The sequence below is a fragment of the Equus caballus genome, chromosome 29 (genome assembly GCF_041296265.1).
Source record: "Equus caballus isolate H_3958 breed thoroughbred chromosome 29, TB-T2T, whole genome shotgun sequence".
Taxonomy (NCBI): Eukaryota; Metazoa; Chordata; class Mammalia; order Perissodactyla; family Equidae; genus Equus; species Equus caballus.
The window spans coordinates 22,092,311-22,112,599 of record NC_091712.1 but is presented as its reverse complement, the minus strand read 5'-3'; the positions used below and the strand labels follow the sequence as shown (position 1 = coordinate 22,112,599).

The window sequence follows — 20,289 nt, the reverse complement described above, 5'->3', positions numbered from 1 at the left end:
GGAGTCAGGGATTGTGATGCCTCCAGCTTTCTTCTTTTTTCTCGGTAGTGCTTTAGCAATTCGGGGTCTTTGGTTGCCCCATATGAATTTTAGGATTCTTTGTTCTATTTCTGTGAAGAATGTCATTGGGATTCTGATTGGGATTGCATTGAATCTGTAGATTGCTTTGGGTAGTATGGACATTTTAACTATGTTTATTCTTCCAATCCATGAGCAAGGAATCTCTTTCCATCTCTTTATGTCATTATCTATTTCTTTCAATAATGTCTTACAGTTTTCATTGTATAAGTCTTTCGCCTCCTCAGTTAAATTTATTCCTAGGTACTTTATTCTTTTTTTTGTGATTGTAAATGGTATTGTATTCTTGAGTTCTCTTTCTGTAAGTTCATTATTAGAGTACAGAAATGCAGCTGATTTTTGTAAGTTGATTTTGTACCCTGCCACTTTACTGTAGTTGTTAATTATTTCTAATAGTTTTCTGATGGATTCTTTAGGGTTTTCTATATATAAGATCATGTTGTCTGCAAACGGTGAGAGTTTCACTTTTTCATTCCCTATTTGGATTCCTTTTATACCTTTCTCTTGCCTAATTGCTCTGACCAAAACCTCCAGTACTATGTTGAATAAGAGTGGAGATAGTGGGCACCCTTGTCTTGTTCCTGTTCTTAGAGGGATGGTGTTCAGTTTTTCCCCATTGAATATGATGTTGGCTGTGGGTTTGTCATATATGGCCTTTATTATGTTGAGGTAATTTCCTTCTATCCCCATTTTGTTAAGAGTTTTTATCATAAATGGCTGTTGGATCTTGTCAAATGCTCTCTATGCATCTGTTGATATGATCATGTGGTTTTTATTCCTCATTTTGCTAACGTGATGTATCACATTGATTGATTTGCAGATCTTGAACCGTCCTTGTGTCCCTGGAATAAATCCTACTTGATCATGATGTATGATCTTTTTGATGTATTGCTGTATTCAGGTTGCCAATATTTTGTTGAGGGTTTTTGCATCTATGTTCATCAGTGATACTGGCCTGTAGTTTTCGTTTTTTGTCTTGTCCTTGTCAGGCTTTGGTATCAGAGTGATTTTGGCCTCGTAGAATGTGTTAGGAAGCGTTCCATCCTCCCTAATTTTTTGGAATGGCTTGAGAAGGCTAGGTATTAAGTCCTCTCTGAGAGTGGTAGAATTCCCCAGGGAAGCCGTCTGGGCTGCTTTTGATTACTGTCTCAATCTCTTTACTTGTGAATGGTCTATTTTGATTCTGTATTTCTTCTTGATTCAGCTTTGGGAGGATGTAATAGTCCAAGAATTTATCCATTTCCTCTGGATTGTCCATTTTGTTGGCATATAGTTTTTCATAGTATTCTCTTATAATCCATTGTATTTCTGTGATATCCATTGTTACTTCTCCTTTTTCATTTCTAATTTTATTTATCTGAGCTTTCTCTCTTTTTTTCTTTGTAAGTCTGGCTAGGGGTTTGTCAATTTTATTTATCTTCTCAAAGAACCAGCTCTTTGTTTCATTGATTCTTTCTACTGCTTTTTTTGTTTCAATAGCATTTATTTCTGCTCTGATTTTTATTATTTCCCTCCCTCTGCTGACTTTGGGCTTTGTTTGTTCTTCTTTTTCTAATTCAATTAGGTGTAGTTTGAGATTGCTTATTTGTTTTTTTTCTTGTTTGTTAAGGTTAGCCTGTATTGTGATGGATTTCCCTCTTAATACGGCTTTTGCTGCATCCCATTTGAGTTGGTATGGTACATTCCCATTTTCATTTGTCTCCATGTATTTTTTGATTTCTCCTTTAATTTCTTCAATGAGCCATTTGTTGTTCAATAGCATGTTGTTTAGTTTCCACATCTTTGTCCTTTGCTTAGCTTTTTTTCTTGTAATTAATTTCTAGATTTATAGCATTGTAATCAGAAAAGATGCTTGTTATTATTTCAATCTTCTTAAATTTATTGAGGCTTGCCTTGTTTCCCAACATATGGTCTATCCTTGAGAATGTTCCATGCAAACTTGAGAAGAATATGTATTCTGCTGTTTTTGGATGGAGTGTTCTATCTATGTCTATTAAGTCCATCTGGTCTAGCTTTTCATTTAATTCCACTGTTTCCTTGTTGATTTTCTGCCTGGATGATCTGTTCATTGATATGAATGGAGTGTTGAGGTCCCCTACTATTATTGTGTTATTATTAATGTCTTCTTTTAGGTTTGTTAATAAATGCTTTTTGTACTTTGGTGCTCCTGTGTTGGGTGCATAGATATTTATAAGCATTCTTTCTTCTTGATGAAATCTCCCTTTGATCATTGTATACTGCCCCTCTTTGTCTCTCTTTACCTGTCTTATCTTAAAGCTTACTTTGTCTGATATAAGTATAGCAACACCTGCTTTCTTTTGTTTGCCATTAGCTTGGAGTATCCTCTTCCATCCCTTCACTCTGAGCCTTTGTCACTGGAGCTGAGATGCGTTTCCTGGAGGCCTCATATTGTTGGGTCTTGTTCTTTAATCCATCTTGCCACTCTGTGTCTTTTTGTTGGAGAATTCAATCCATTTATGTTTAGGGTGATTATCAATATATGAAGGCTTAATGCTACCATTTTATCACTCATTTTCCAGTTCTCCTGCATTTCCTTTGTTTCTCGTCCTGTATATTTTGGTCTACGAATCGAGTTATGTAGTTTTTTATGTTGTGTTTCTTTATTTTCTCCTTATTTATTATTTGTGTCTCTGTTCTACTTTTTTTGTTTAGTGGTTACCCTGAGGTTTGTATTCAAGATCTTGTGGATAAGATAGTCCCTTTTCTGGTGGCATCTAATTTCCTTAGACTAAAGTGATTCAGTCCCTGTCCTCTTCCCCTCCTAAGTTGTTTTTCTTGCTTCTTATTCCATCTTGTGTTATGAGTTTGTGGTTAAAATGACAAGATTATTTTTGTTTTTGGTGTTTTTCTTCCCTGAGTATTTGCTATCTTGCTCTGATTTTGTCCACCTATTTAACTCCTTACTGCATGCTTTGTAACCCCTTTCTCCTTTTTTTTTTTTTTTGCACGTATGAGGGCCTTCTTGAGGACTTCTTGTGTGTGTGTGTGTGGCGGGGGGCAGTCTCGTGGCTATGAACTCCCTTAACTTATGTTTGTCTGGGAAAGTTTTTATTTCTCCATCATATCTGAAGGATATTTTCACTGGATAGAGCATCCTTGGCTGAAAGGTTTTGTCCTTCAATGATTTGAATATGTCATTCCAGTCTCTCCTAGCCTGTAAGGTTTCTGCAGAGAAGTCTGCTGAAAGCCTGATGGGAGTTCCTTTGTAGATTATTTTCTTCTGCCTTGCTGCCCTTAGTATTCTTTCTTTATCATTCACTTTTGCCAGTTTCACTACTGTATGCCTTATAGTAGGTCTTTTTGCATTGACATATTTAGGAGATCTGCCGGCCTCTTCCATGTGAATTTCCTTCCCTAGGTTTGGGAAGTTCTCTGCTATTATTTCTTTGGACATGCTTTCTGTTCCATTCTTCTCCTTCTGGAATACCTATAATTCCTATGTTGCATTTTCTAATTGAGTTGGATATTTCTCAGACTTTCTTCATTTCTTTTTAGTCTTAGTTCTCTCTCCTCCTCTATCTGGAGCATTTCAACATGTCTATCTTCAATTATGCTGATACGCTCCTCTATGGTGTCTGCTTGAGCATTCAGGGAATCCACATTTTGTTTTATTTCTTCCATTCTGTCTTTCATCTCTAATATTTCTGATTCATTCTTCTTTATAGTTTCAATCTCTTTTGTGAAGTAGCTCCTGAACTCATTGAATTGTTTCTGTACATTCTCTTTTACCTTGTTGAGTTTTTTTGATGATCGCTCTTTTGAATTCTTTGTCATTTAGATTACATATTTCTGTGTCCTCAGGACTGATTTCTGAGTACCTGTCATTTTCTCTCTGGCCTGGAGATCTAAGATAGTGATTGATATTGCTAGAGGGAGTTCTGTTCTTTTGCATACTGGTGTTATTTGGTCGCAGTTACCACCTATTGCCACTGAGTAGAGGTCAAGAGCCACATATTCTGAGCCATCTACTTTCAGCAGAAATCACAGGGGCTCGATCATGCTGAGCGGGTGGCGGGAGGGGTGTTTTCTCCTGCATGCTCTCAGAGTTTTCTCTCTCTGCTGTCCTGGACTGTTGGCTTGATAAGGTCACCCCCTGCAAAAGCTTTCGCCCCTGTAGAAGGCTTCCCTCTAGGCTGAAAGGGCCCTTGGGAGTCCTTGATGTTCCCACGAACGAATGTCCGCTCCCCCATTCCTTCCCTCTTGGAGGCCTCCCGTGGTTCTGGATTGCAGTCTTTAAGGGGAGGGAGTGAAGATTTCTCTTACCTGGTTCCACCTCCTCTGAGGGGGTCTCCAATCTCTCTGGCCTCCATCGTGTGGCTGTGTGGGTCTCTCTGACATTTTTTGTGTTGTGTTTGCATGTCCTCTGTTGGATTATGTATTTTTTGTTGTTGTTGTATATTGGAGGGGGAAGATTTCTGAGAGAGCTCACTCTGCCATGATCATGACATCACTCCTATCCTTGTCAGTTTTTTAATCCTGAATTTGAAGTGAAACTAGTCAATGTGGTTGTGTGGTTTTCTCCAGCTACAGACACAGGTGTGAAGAAGATACATGGTTTAACCAGAGTTGTTTTTTTACCCCAGGAGATCATGGTGGAGAAAGAGAGAAACAAGAGTGTTGAGGGAATTTGCAAGGATGTCACAATAATTCAAGCTGTAGAATTTATGCTGGGGAAGGAGAAAAGGAAGAGAGAATCAAGACTGAATAGAGTTGATGGAAGTAAAGAAAGTGAGGAATCAATGGATTAGTGGTATTTGAGGTTGAAAGTTGTAGTCAGACAAGTGAATTTCGTGGGCTAATATTATTTAATATTAATACATATTTTTAATAGATATGTTTCTGTGTGCATGCATACACATATAAGCACAATTGCAATAAACTTTTTAACATTGAAAAGAGTTGTTGTTTAGCATGGATCATTGAAAAAATGTTAGAGCCACCAGAACTGCTAAGAGCTCTTTCTTTTCCTTTTTTTTTTTGTAATTTTATCCAAATGGTTGAATGTAATATAGGGAGAACATAAAAGATTAAAAGTGCTACTTGAAAGTCACGAAACCTGGGATCTCATCTCAGGTTATATATAAAATCTCCTCTTTAAGTCATTTGACCTCATTGGCCATATTTTCCTAATTATTTTAGCACTGTGCCAGGTGCTGGGCATGTAGTAATAACAGATAAAGGTGGATATAGAGGGCTGTTGGAGTACAGAGGTGGGACATCAACCGAAATAGCATGGAGAGTGGTCACATTTCGAGGAAGTGACATCTAAGCTAAGAACTGAAAAATAAGTAGGAGTTAGAGTTTAGCAACAAAACCACAGATAGAGATGGGAGGGAATCATGTGTATTAAGATCCTTAAGAAAAAGAAATAGCCTGAAGGATCCTGAGTGGCTGGATTATAGTGTCTGAGAGAAGTGTTGAGACATGAGGCTAGGAAATTAAGCAAGGGCACTATTTAAAGGACCTGGTAGATTGTGTTAAAGAAATTTCATCCTAAAAGCAGTGTGGGTGGGGGAATCCATTATTGGGTTTTACGTAGAGAAGTGATATAAGATACGATCACTTTAAAATGTGGGATTTGCTTTGATGAAGTTGAAGTTCTTTCTCAGTGGTCTAGTTGTTAAGATTTGGCACTTTCAACACAGTGGCGCAGTTTGTTTCCTGGTCAGGGGACCATACCACCCATCTGTCATGTGTCATACTGTGGCAGCTGTGTGTTGCTGAAAGCTCTGCCGCCAGTATTTCAAATACCAGCAGAGTCACCAAGGTGGACAGGTTTTAGTGAAGCTTCCAGACTAGGACAGACTAGGAAGAAGGACCTGGCCACTCACTTCCAAAAAGTTGGCCTTGAAAACCCTGTGAATAGCTGTGGAGCATTGTCTGATGCAGCACTGGAAGGTGAGAGGGTGGTGCAAAAAGGCCAGGCAGGGTTCTGCTCTGCTGTGCATAGGGTGCTAGGTGTTGTAATCGACTCGTTGGCACTAACAAGAACAAGGTTCATTCTAAAATTCTTTGATTTGTTGTGTTAATACCTGAGTATAAAGCAGTAAAATCAAAATGACTTAAATATATGCCTCTTATTTTAATCTGAAAGGAATTCATAGCAATTAATATGAGACTAAAGTAAACATAGAAATAAAGCCCTGCTTACAAGGCATTATTAAACTCATATTAAACTGTTTGCAAAAAGGATTGAAATTAAAATTTTCTATGACGGAGTACATTTGGTTACTGCTGTATATTTTCCATTATATCAGTGAAAATATTAGATAATTTCCCATGAGTTTGTGTGTGCCATTAAAATGCTCCAGCAAATGTGGGTGAAACTGTCTACTTTTTCTCTCCAGTGATTTAAACTTTTGAAATGCTTCCATTAATTGGGAAAACAATCATCTTTGATAACTTTCCTGATCCCTCTGATACTTGGGAAATCACCGAAACAATCAGCAAAGGAACTTATGGGAAAGTCTTTAAAGTGTTGAATAAGAAAAATGGCCAAAAAGCAGCAGTCAAAATTCTGGATCCAATTCATGTAAGTCATTTTGTTTTCATCATGTAATTGACTCTGTTTTTGTCTTTATTAAGTAGTTAAAATGTCTGTAAGTATCTTATCTTGATTTATTTGTCACGATATCAGTTACAATTTGAAGGAAATATTAAAAACCTACTTATTAGATTTTCTTTGTTTATCCGTATGCTTAACATATAGAATAAAGCCCAATAAATTATTGATAAATGAATAAATATATAATGCAAATAAATACATAAATAAATACAACTCTGAACAGCTCAAGAATTGATTTAACATTATTTTAGACTCCAAAAAGTTCTAACAATAGCTTCACGGGTCTAGAAATAATCCTAAAATGTCCTCTTTACTAGATCGCCTTTTCTTCATGCATTTATTTAGGCTTCAGGCAGAATTTCTCTTAAGCCAAACCAGAAATACTTTTTTAATTAAATGTATTTTAGAGAAGAGAAATTAATTTTTAGGTTTGCCTAAATATTTCCAACGCAGAAATGGTTCTCATTTATAATCAGGATGAAGTTCCTTGTTAGGAAGTCAATTTCCTGTTCGGTCCTTATGGCCTCCATTTAAGCCGTACCCCAGTGGGATGCCCCTTGGATTTTTTGAAATGGCAGTTGTGATAAGGGAACCCACTGAGCCTTTTCTTTGTCGTTAAGAATAGGAGGAGCTTGATGAAATTCTCCTCCCTGGGAATGAGAGCTGACTGTTTTGGAGCATTTTCAGCTACGGGAGATACGTAGCTCTCCCATAGCACTTGGGTGAGCCAGAGTGAGCTCAGTGGTCACATAATCCCCAAATTTCTCTTGAGAGCGACTTCTCCAGTTACTTGACTCTTGCACACGTGATGGGAGCATAGCATGATGGAAATGATGTGGTGTGTGTGGGGAGGACATTAGAGCCCTAAGTCCTTGTTAGAACTCTTCCACTAGCACTGTAGGACAGTTTGTTACGTGGTCAAACCCATGATGGCTACAGTTTCATATTATTTTGAGTAAAGGAGAAGGAGTGGGGGTAATTTTAAAGGAACAAATTAGATACACTGGAAGGAAAAAATGAGAAACACTATGCAGAGTCTTAATTGATGCTGAATGTCTTCGCATTCCCCTACTGGAAAGTTCTTACCCCTTAAACTGAGAGAAGAGAGCCACAAGTTAAGCTGTACCAAAGTGATTATACGCCTCTCCTCTAGTCTTTAAAGTTAGGGATGGGGGTTTGTGATGGCAAGAGAAAGTATTCCAAGAGGCTCTCAATGTCTGGCCCCCATACTCAGTGTCTGCAAATGGTTCCTGGACCCAATTCCACGGTGTGTGGAGGCCTCCCCATACTAACAAGCAGTTCTCAGATACCAGCAGGGTGTCTGAGCATTCATCTCAGTTCTGATACTATCTACCTGGAGGTTGAGTCAGATTCCACCGGTAAAGGCCTCAATCCCACAAGACTGCCCTACACTTTCAAGGCCAGTTGCAAGCCCAGGTTGTCACCTTGCTTCTGATCAACCAGCTACAAACAGGAGATTCTAATGACCTGCCTCCAACTCAGGATGCCAATCACATATTTCTGACCAATTGGCTATAAATCAGAGGTTCTCATGATCTCCTCCTCAGGTTTGATTCATTTGCTAGAACGGTTCACAGAACTCAGGAAAACCTGTTTACTCACTAGATTACTGATTTATTATGAAGGATAGGAATCAACAGCCAGATGAAGAGATAATAAGGCGAGGTCCCAAACAGAGCTCCTTTTGTCCTCGTGGAGCTTGGGACCCAGCACAGTGGCACATGTTAAGTGTTCTGGTTCCCCAACATGGAAGCTCTCTAAAGAAGACCAACGAGCTGTCCTTTTTGGGTTTTATGGAAGCTTCATTATGAGGTCGTGATTGACTAAGTCACTGGCCATTGGCAATTGATTCAACCTCAAGCCCGCCCATCCCCTCCCAGGAAATCAGCAGGTGGAACTGAAAGTTCCGATCCTCTGATCATACGGCTGGTTCTCCTGGCACCTAGTCCTCCCCCTTGATTGGGGTCCAAAATTCACTTTCATTAACACAAGCAAAGACTCATTTCACCATTATGGCCCTGAAATATTTTCAGGAACTGAGGACTGGAAGCCAAATATTGTAACAAAAGATGCTCCCGTTGTGTTGTTCTTATCACTCATGAAATTCTGAGGGTTTGGGGAGCTGTGAACCAGGAACTGTGGGTGAAGATGAAATATATCTGAGAAATATATTTTGGTCGTGTGAATGACCAAATATGTATATTTCTTATAAATCACAATATCACAGTATCTCTCTTCCATTCTCCTACTTCTTAATGGAGAAGAAGAAATGGCTTAGGAATACATGTAGCCACTATACTTTCATAGTTCACTCATGTTTGGTATACTACTAACCTTATAAATCATGTTTTATTCTATTGCTTTAATGAAACTGATTTCATAACTATAGTATGAAATTTGTTCTTTTCCTCCTTTTCTTCTTGTCATAGTACATATATGTTTTTCTCAGCATTATTTATTTACTCTTCATTCATCATGTCACAAGTCAAATAAAAAAGATTTATGACCAAGAGATTGTAATCTTAATAAAATAAATTTAAATTCATCCGAGTATTTTACAGAGTGGCTTTTTTTTTTAATTAAAAAGATCTTACTATTATGGATTTTGAAAGAGTAATTTTCTCTTCAGGAAAGGGATGAAAAGAGCAAGATTAGAAGGTAGTAGGTAGTAGACATGGATGTTACACTAACCAGCTCTGTGAGTCTAACTTCTCTGAGCTTTAGTTTCTTCCTCTCGAATTAGAGTTCTGGTCTAAAATTCTTTCCAGCGTTGTGATTCCATGATTCTGTCTTAAAACAGCGTAGACATTAAATGTTATTGTAAAAACATTAAAAGGCTTTCTTTTATTTATTACTCTGTGAGTTGTTTCATGTGCATGTGATTTTCTAGAAACATGACTAAGTGGCCATCTTGCGATTTTATCGTCAGGATAGCAGCCTGTTCTATTTCTGGTGACTAGGCGTTTAGCTAACTAAAGGCTATATGCTGTCTTATATGATTTAACTCTATTTTCCTTTTTTGGAAAGGTAGGCATTTATTGCTTGTGTGACTAGTTTTTGAAAGCTTCTAAATATCTTGTATTTCAAAGAAGCAAAATGAGCCAGCTAAGAGTTTTTATTTCAAATCGTTAGCTTTGCCCTTGAAACAAGGTTAACACTGCAAAGAAAGGAGAATCATCTGGAGTAGTTCTCCGTATATGTGTCTTTCTAATTACATACAAAAGTAGCCATTTATTTATCCCTTTTTAGTTCAATGAAATTAACGTATTTGGAGGTGTATTTGATTAGCAGGAAAATGGCAATTTCTCCCTTTAAATAATGTAATGAGAAATTACAAAAAATAGTACTGAGCACATAGAAACCATTATGACCTTACTTTGACAAAATTAATTCTCTGTTTGTTAGTCTATGTTTCTTTGACATTATTCATGTTTTTCTCACAGTTCTCTTCCTATGATTTTTTAAAACTAGGATATTGATGAAGAGATTGAAGCGGAGTATAATATCTTAAAAGCTCTTTCTGACCACCCTAATGTGGTCAAATTCTATGGGATGTACTTTAAGAAGGATAAAATAAATGGAGATAAGCTGTGGTTGGTTCTGGAGGTAAGTGTTTCAGCATTATTTTATGGGTGGAAATGTGCAGTGTGGTCTTGGAATGACAATGTTTATGTAACATTGGCACCATAAAGCAATTCTTCTAGTATGTTCCTGACTAGTCACATCCTCAGTAGAATATGGTGCCCAGCTCTGACCTTGTCATCTTAAGACACATTAGGAAATTAAAGAAAAGCTACCAAGACTATTAAAGATTAAAAGGAAACACCTCTACAATAAAAGACTACAGAAACTAGGATTATTTTCCTTGCGGAAGAACAAGCTTAAGAAAGACTCAAATATAATTTTTATTTATTCATCCACATTTTGTTCAACTAATATGTGACTGAGACTCTGTGCCAGGTGGTAGGATATAAAAGAAAATTAATGTAAGTGAGGCTTCATTAGACAAAAATGGTGAGCTGCAATTTTCTTTTTCTGTCTTCGTTGAATAGTAATGACAAAAACTACGGAACCAGGTATTTATAATTATGGGAAAAAAAAACCTTACTGGAAATGGTATTGAATACTGAATAATTTGCCAGAGGGAAATTGTATAGTCTGTCTTTTCAAGTCCTGAGACCAGGTTTGGACAATTCTCTCTAACGCAGTACTAGAAGGTGACCCGCTAAGGTAACTGCCAGTCCTGGGAGGATGTGTTTTTTTCTGTTTCCATTGAATATTATTATTCAAATGCGGTAGTCATTAATTCCAACACAATTTGTAAGAATTTTTAAAAGTTGCTTTTATCAAACTCAGTACTATAAAACCTTTATTTGATCACTGTAACAGCATATATTTGTTGCATTCATTAAGATTTTATTAGCATTCGATTATTTTTTTTTGGAATGTTCTATTGGTTCTCCTGCAGTGGCACAATGATCCTTTATAAATTATATCGTGTCTCTTATATTTTTTTTATTATGGTTTTTAAATGGTTCTACAAATAATGGATCATCATTGTAGAAAATACTTGAAACTATAAAAAGAACCACTCTTAACGTTTAACGTATTTCCTTTCTTTTTTAACTTAATCATTTTTATCTTTTTTGAAATAAATACATTCATTTGGTTAATAAAAAGCAAGCAGACCCAAAGGGCATATAATACAGAGCAATAATCATGTAGATCCAGGTTAGTCGTGCCACCATCTTCTGAGCAGGTCTGTGCTTTTGATGTGTTGATTGCTGGACCTGGAAACGTATGGCTGAGCTTCTCTGCTTTTCCGTTTAGTAATCTGTAGTCTGAATTTTGGCAGGGTTGGTATCTGTACTTCCGGAACCCTCCGTCCTCCGGCTTGGTTCTGGAGGTCAGTCCTGCATCTGACCTCTGATATCTCTCTGCTGCTCCCCTGGGTGGAATCCAGCGTTTCCTGGATCCCTTGGTGGGGCAGCAGTGTGTGCCTTACTCCCATTATCTTCTGTACTGATGTCACCAAATTCTGTCTCTTCAGTTCAATTTCTCTAGGAAACAAAACCTCCAATCTCTTGCCTGCATGTGTATGTGTGTGTGTGTGTTTGTGTGTTTGTGTGTGTCTGTGTGAGAGGATTGCTTCGGCAGGCTCCTGGATATTGATATTTTGTATGTGAGGTACGAGGGTATCAAGTCTTTTGATTGACGATTTCCAAAGGATTCCTTGCCTTGTACCCCTTCTCTCCCAACTCCACCTCCACTTTCACTGTTTTGGAGCCTTGTCTGGGGTCATCTGCTCAGGTGACCTCAAAATAGCCCTACTTAGCACTTTCCTTGTGGCTTTTAGCAATGCGTCCATTGCTAAATCATTTACTGCTGAGTCATGTGCTTTCCGGGTTGAAAAATTTCACTGAAATCTCTTGTCCACTTCTTTCCTTTTTCTGTTCTCTTTTTTCCTGTGGTTTATACTTTTTTATTGCTTTACTAGCATTTTAATGGAGATTCGTGAGTTAGGAAATAAATTTATATGTTTAATCTGCCACCTTTAATTGGACCATAGAGCCTTTCAAAATTGTATAATAGTATTTTCAAGAACCTTTTCAAAATCTGAGACCGTGTATTATATTATTTTATAGAAGTTTTAAATTTTTTTTCAATAACTAGTTGAGTTCTTTAAAAATAGGCAGTTTATTTTGATTTCAGGATTACTTTGTATTTCTCAGTTTAGTTTAAGATAGCTTTATATTTTTAGTTGTCACATTAAAACAAGCAAAATTTTCACTCATCTAAATTTAGTTATCTAAGTAGTAAAATATAAATTATGAACTTAAGCTGTTTGCCTTAAATTAGTGGAGAATTTTAAAGAGCTTTTTTTCATGTTTGTGTTTGTATGTTTGAGATGTAATGCTGTGCAAATCTTTCGTGTAGTCTTGAATAAAATCTTGTATCTTTATATTCTTCAAAACATTTTCAATAATGCAGCTTTAATTTTTCTCCATGTAGAATCAGTGGCAGATTAGCATTTGAATGGAGACCTAGGTATTCTGCCTAATGTAGGCCTAAGTGGGCAAGGGCACAAGCTATAAATCTTTGCCCAGAGTTTAAAAATATTGAATGAGATCAATCATTGTCTTTTATGCCTGTCAAATCCCCATTCTAATTATATTGTCATTTCTCAGTATTATCACTTGGAATTAGGTGAGACTTGGAGACTCCTGATCATAGTTAAATGTTCTTTTGGGAGAACAGAAAAGACTGATTAAAATGATTTTGGAACATTCAGTACGAGCAAAGCGGCTTCCTGATGTAATGAATCAGTACAGACCTAACAGCTTCTTTGAACTTTATCCTTGTATTTTATTATCAGATGGAAGTGTTGGAAATATCCCTGAACGGCTTGAGAAAAAAGAATACATGGTAGTTTATTAAAAGAGTATTTCAGAAATCTGATCTCTGAACTTACAAAGTGGGGAAAAAAGGTAAAGAAAGCAAGAAGTTGGCAAACTCTATATAAGATAATTGATTTGCATATGCAAATTAGACTAATTGCATGAACACATAAGTGGCTAGATGTACAATTACCTGATTTATAAACATGAATGGTGCAGGTGCTGCTTTGGAGGCACTTTCAGAAAATTGGCTTGTGGCATCAATATATTATTCTACAAAATGACTGCTAATTATACCTCTTATCGTAATAAAGTCCAAATAAATTATTTTGCATGAGGATACCAAAGGGGTGGCCAAAGAGGGGTGCGACGTTATCCAGAGAGTCATATTGACAACACTAGGTTTCTAATGAGTGTGCACCTAAAGAGGGTGTGTCCCAGAAGGGGTGAGCCATCAGCGTCCCCTCGTTATCAGCCCAGCAGATGGAGAGGGCGATACCAGCTCAGAAAACTCCTGCCCAGTGACTTTTCACCATGAAAAATTATTTTATTTTTATTTTAATCCAGAATTGAAATCCTAAGAAGAATAATGTTCACTCGGATCTTGTTGGGAGTCTATTTTCTCTATTATTTAGTGGAATTATTTCTTTGACTTTGATACAGTTTTTCTCTTTCCTGTGTTTGCCCTTTGTATTTTTCCTTCATTTTGTTATACTATAAACTTTTGAGCATGAATGATATACAAGGCTCTGTTTAGGAATGACTTCCTTCTAAAGTCTCTGCATGTTCATTTTCAGGCTCTAAATGTTGCCAGCTTTAGTAACAAAGCACTAGTTGCTAGCTCTCTGAAATTTCAGTTACACACTTGTAACAAAACTATCTAATGAGAGGAAGGGTCAAGTTTTCTGCTGTGGGAACGGATTTGGTTTTTTTGCAGAACATCTATGGGAATTTTTATTGTCTCTTAATGTTTTAGGTTTTCTTAATGATGTAGGTATGGCGGGAGAACTAATTTTTTTTTACTTGTGCCTCATTTTGAAATACCATCCTTCTATTAATTTCTGCCTATTGCTGTCACATCTCTTGACTGACCTGCTTAGTAAAATGTAGATCCTTCTTTTGGCTTTGTGCCTCCTTGAACTCCTCGTGTCTCCTGTTGAGGGTCAGTAGCGAGCATGGAGGGGCACCTGGGAAGGTGAGAGTTGGTTAGGTTTCTGCATATGCTTCTCACTGAACTGAGGGACTAAAACCAGTCAAAACGGAGTTAAATCAGTCTGGAATCAAGCATTTACTACTTCTGGACACAAAGGGAAAAACAGATTTAACTGTAATTTCCCCCTTTTGGTTGAGTGAACAGCCACATTTTAATTTATGTAAGGATTCCAGTCTTCTGCCCTGGGACTATTTGCTTAGTGTGTCCTCTGCCATAATGGAGCTGAAATTCAGAGTTAGGACATCCTCCTGTGACAAGACCCTTTCCCTCATAATCCACTCTTAGCTGTAATTGCTCTTTCACAGTGATACATTCTATTCTTTATCTGAATTGGCCCTGATTTGTTCATTCTTAATAGTGACATTGCTTTCTAATTATAGCAATTTTTCTCTTTGAAATTATGTGCCTTTCAAGAGATCAAAGACTGGAAATTACAGGTGGTGTTTGGAAGCACAAAAATTCAGTAAATAGTCATGAAGGTTCTCACAGGCACATTTCAGGTAATCGAAGTGGTTTTCATGGACATAAATACTACTTTCATATGTCATGCATTGTCGGCTATTCTGTTTTTATACTTACATCTAGTAGGATAAGACCTGTCATGAGGCAAGGAAAGAGGATGATAAAAAGAAAATGAGTTAGAATGAACGAGTGGTTTCTATTTGTTCTGCTATTAACTCTTTAATGTTACTGCCCTGGAGACAGCATGTACACAGAAGGGGGCGTGAGGCTGCTGCAGGCTTGTGTGTGGGAGGGGTCGGGGAAGCAGGGCAGGAGGGAGGCCGGGCTTCGGGGTTACTCTAATAGCAGTGCATTGTTCCTGCCTTCCTTTCGCTGTGCACAATTGCAGTGGGAGAGCAGACTGACAGGATGATTCCTTTCATGTTCTTGGAGCTGGAACAGCCATTCGCAGCTCTCATATAAAAGGCTGTTATTTGGTGTACTTGCAACAGAACAAGACAGTCAATTACTTAAGAGTCATTTCATTTTATTTTTTGTTTAAATGGCAAGATGGAAAACAGTCTAAATGTATTTCTTCATATGCTTCTAACCCAGAAAATGTATAAATAATATATAGAAGGCTTGTATGTCTTTCTTCCCTAATGGTACTTCAGTGCCTGCAAAAGCATCTGCTCTCTGAATAGGGGTTCCAGTTTACCGTATTACCTCAGGGGAAAAAATATGAGATGACCTGAGATGTTTTACCATTTAAGTTTTTTTACCATACACATAAAAATATTTCTGCTAAGTTCTTTTCTTTGTTTTTATCATAGATTTCTTGTTGCTAACATTACCAATATTCGATGGTGTTTTCCCAAGAATTGTGAAACATTTTAGGGTGAGGGAACTTTTATATCTTGATTTAGTGGTTACACAATTGTATACAATTACCAAAATACGTCAAACTGCATACTTAAATGAGTCAGTTATAGTCTATGTCAATAATACCTTAAACATACTGCTGCTAGTTTACACATTAGCAAAATAATGTGAAAATTTTACAAATTAAGAAACTACACATTAGGAAACTATTAGAGGATGGTGCCATTCTCATTAATATCTTATCGGTATTTTATTGGAATGCAGAATTTGATACATTAGTGTATTTTATTGAAATTAAGTCAAACATAGCACACTTTGAAGAGGTACCTTCCATGCCACGTGAAACGATGGCCTTCTGTCATTTTGTGTGTGTGCATGCACAAGTGTACAGAACTTAAGCTTATTCATGCAGTCACTTATTAGTTCCATAAACTTATCTGTTACTTTGGGGCAGGCATTTTAGTGGGTTTTGGGCATTCTATAGGGAACAAGACAAACTCTGTCATCGTGGGGCTTATACTCTAATGGTGGAGAAAGATAATTTAAAAGTAAATAAACAAATCAATTAAATAATTATACATTTCTATTAGTACCATGAAGAATCTAAATGTGATGTTAATAAAGAATGAAAGAGAAGACCTTTTATGAAAAGAGAAGTCAAAGAAGGCCTGTCCGAGTAGGTAATACTTTAATCTGCCACCTGAAAACAAAGGATAGTTTGGGTACCTTTATTCTTTAATATATCCTCCAAATACTCTGATGATAAGAATCGCACCCATTTCAAACCCACTGGAGTGGAAACTCCAGGAATGAGGTCTTGGAAACTATTCTTTTAAACAAGTAGTAAGGTGATTCTTATCAAAGGAAAGTTTGGAAAACACTCAGAACTTCTCAGATTTCAGTGTGCATAAAAATAATCTGGGACTTCTGTTTTTGGCCATGACAGTAACTTGTGTCATCATGTTGTTGGGTCATAAATAACTAGAAAACTGGATAAAATATATTTTTAAAAACCCAAGACTTTTCAAACATTGGAAAAGAGACTGCTTAGGACTGGGACATTGAGAAAGGAAATAAATGAGGGGAACACCACAATCACCTCATCTTTGTTCTTGGAGGCAGTTTCCAGACCACAGGCACAATAAGGACATTCCTAAGGAGATCACAGCAATCTTGCTGAACTGAAAATATTGCAAAGGCAGTGGTGGCTGCAATATAGAGAGAAGAGGGAGCTAGGCTGAAAGAAAGCATAATTATTTCCTTGATTCTTTGACTGAAAACCAAGCTGGATGTGTATAGGGAAGGATTTCAGGCAGTTGGGTAAAGAACAGTTGCTAGGGAAAGAATTACTGAAGAGCTGTCATCTGAACAACTACCAGAGTTTGTGCAGATTTGAGAGGTGCTTGAGTTCTGACCAACCAAAATGGAGAAACTTTGGTGAACATCTGAGGCATTCGGTAGAGACCCCTAGAAAGGTTATGCACTAGAGGAAGGGTTGAACTAGCCCTAGAATAAGAGCTCCTCTAAGCCCAGCTCTGAAAAGTTCAAAAACAAGGCTTGAAAAGTTCATGTTGGTCCATAAGTAAGTTAACTGCTGGCCACAGCAGAATTCGACGTTGTTAATGGAGCACAACAAAATTTAGACATTCAAATGTAAAATTAATAATGTCCAGCATCCAATAAAAATTATTAGATTTGTGAAGAAGCAGGAAAATGTGACCCCATTATCAGAGGAAAAATCAGTCAATAGAAATAGACCCACAAATAACCAAGATAATGGAATTATCAGGTAGTGACTTTAGAATGGCTTTAGCATTTCTTATAACGTGGATCTACTAGCAATGAATTCTCTCAGCTTTGTTTACCTGGGAATGTCTTTATTTCTCCTTCATTTTTGAAAGATAGGTTTGCTGGATATAAGATTCTTGGTGGACGCTTTCTTTCTTTAGCCTTGAATGTGTCATCCTTCTTTCTTCTGGCCTCCATTTTTTCTGATGAGAAGTCAGAGTTAATCTTATTAGATTCACTTGTACGTGACAATTCGTTTTTCTCCTGCTGCTTTCAAGATTGTCCTTTTATCTTAGACTTTCAACATTTTCATTTTCTGTGACTAGCTGTGGATCTATTTGTGTTTGTCCTACTTGAGTTCATTGAGCTTCTTGGATGTATAGGTTAATATTTTTCATCAAATTTGAGAAGTTTCAGCTCTTATTTCTTCTACAAAAAGACTCAAACATGAATGTTGATAGCACTTTTATAAAATGAACAAAGTAAAAACTACAATGAATATTAGAAAATAAGAGTTTCTGCTTTTGTGGCCTCACACAGAATGGAGTCAGACTAAACAAATGGCCTTAAAGCATTCTTAGAATAAACAAAAACAATTGAAAAACAACAAAAATCAGAAATGCCAACTGCAGGAATTAGTCTTTTTCCAGAAATTTGAGTGAAAATATCATATTCTCTCCTAATAGTAACGACTGAATAAATTTAGAAAACTTATAAAGACTGTCTTTGGAAGTTAGTTGTAATGATTTGTTTATAGAACATCATCCCTTTTTATTTAAGTTGGTTTTTTTAAATGTTTGACTACAGCCTGAGTAGGGAATTCATTTTCATTACTGCTCTGTTATTTGATTAGTGTAGCTCTGCTTTAAGAAAATTATACTTCAATTTTATTTGATTAAAGAACATTAAAGACCTATTATAGCATTGTGTTGCAAAGCTATACTTAAGGGTTTTTAGATTTCCTGTTACAAATCCCCCTTTTAGTCTATCTTGGTGATTTAAGAATTGCAAGTGTAAATATCACATAACTCATTCCTATGGATGCAATTCTTCTTAAAGGGAAATCATATATTCATTTTTTATGGTCTATTCCCTAATTCAAAAACATTTGCATTTCATTATATATATTTTAGTCCTTCAAATTCATTTAAAAACATACTTCAGTTAAAAAATTTTTTTAGGAAAGGCATTTTATGCTAGCTGAGCAAAAGTAAATTTCACCCAAGATCATATTTGAAATTTCGCTGATTCTAAATGAGGATTTGGAAAATTCATGGTCAGATCTCATTTTGAGCATCTTTGGTTTTTTTTTTTTTTTCCTTTTTTAGGAAGAGGCCAACCACAAATTAATTTGTGGCTTATTGAGATTTGGTACCTTTGGTCTGTTTAATAATTTCCGTATTTGTTGTATTTTCCCTCTCCCCCATTTCTTTTTCCTTTTAACCTAACTCTTCTTGAAGTTTCATTCAGAAAACACTTTTCTATTCTGAAAATTAAACCACTGTTCCTGTTTAGGTAGCAGCCGGAGAAATAAACTTTGCTATTCCCTGCAGGGACCAGGTGCAGGAGAGGTTGGGCGGGGTCCAAGAGGAGGGAATTGTTCAAAGCTTTGATTCCTCCCAGAAAAGGTCCATGTGAAGCCTCACCCAATGATTTCCACTAACAGCAGACCCAACCATAGTCAAGCGGGTCAATTAATATATGTCCAAAAGGGAAAAAAATAAGAAAATATTATTTTTCAGAGCAAAATATGCTCTGATTACTATACCCAGTCTAGTTGCTCCTCTACTTAAAGTCACTTCAGCATTTTTCATGACCTGTTACCGAAGGCTGGACACCAAGGGAAGAAAGAAACCCGTCAACCTCTGTAACCTACCACCATATCAGCTAGTGCCTTGGGGCCCCTTATTCTGCAAATTCCTCCATTATTTAGGTTATCTGTAGATAGCTCTTCTTCCAATTACTTGCGAAACATCAACTTTCATAAATATGTTCCTTTGCTTGTTCATTTACACATTGAATGGATGTTTATTGGGTACATCTCCCATGCCAGGTACTGCTTTATAAATAATAGCTCTTTGGGACAATCATTCCCCCATCACTATCTTCTTCTTTCTTCCCCTCAATCACTTCATCCCTTTCCAAGTACAGTGTGACCTGAAGGATACTCTACCAGCAGTTTTCACTGGGCCCTTTACAGCACTTTATGTGATAAAAAGGAAACTCTCACATTTTTGCTAACACCACATTTATGTATGTATGAAATGCAACTATTGAATTCTAAATGTTAAGAAACTGGAGCTCTGATTTTTTTGTCATCTATTATTTGAGAATTTGGGGAGGGTATAAAAATCCTTCCCACTTTGGAAGATTTTTCTTTTATAAACTTTGGTCATTAATATTTCTAGCTCCATTCCATACTGTTAAAAGAGTTACAACCAATAAGTGGTCATTTTTTTAAACGCTTTTTGAAATAATTGCATTATTGAATAATTTTATTTTTTATATCATCTAAGTTATTTTTACCTCTCTTCTTTGAGAAGCTGATTCTGAGTTTCATCTAGAAGAGTAAATGTACAAGAAGAGCCTAGAATTTTGGGAATTTAATGAGAGACAACTTCCTTTACCTGATAAACCAACTCTAAAGTTACAGGGTTTGAAACAGTTTAAAACTTGATGAGAATAGACAGATCAGAAGACTTGAATAGATAATCTATAGAAAGGCCTATGTATTTCCTGGAATTTAGTGTATAGCAATGATGACATCTTAAATGGTAGCAGACTATTTGGAACAAAATAAATATTATACATCTCAAAAACTGTAAGTGAATTAAGTACAAAATGTATCAAAAATGGTAAGATTATAAAAGGAAAACATAGAA

The 20,289-nt window shown here is 36.6% G+C and overlaps 1 protein-coding gene across 21 annotated transcripts in view; it reads left to right on the top strand.

Annotated features, from left to right (window-relative positions):
• Window positions 1–20,289, top strand: part of MYO3A (myosin IIIA) — a 218,021-nt gene that overhangs the window by 15,273 nt on the left and 182,459 nt on the right. For all 21 annotated transcript variants that reach the window (XR_011433841.1, XR_011433842.1, XR_011433843.1 and 18 more), the window contains exons 3-4: window positions 6,447–6,631; window positions 10,157–10,291. Coding sequence is in view for 13 of the 21 variants with exons in the window: in XM_070254779.1 (XP_070110880.1) it covers window positions 6,464–6,631; window positions 10,157–10,291 (303 nt within the window). In the remaining 8 variants the exon portion in view is untranslated. The remainder of the gene's footprint in view (window positions 1–6,446; window positions 6,632–10,156; window positions 10,292–20,289) is intronic.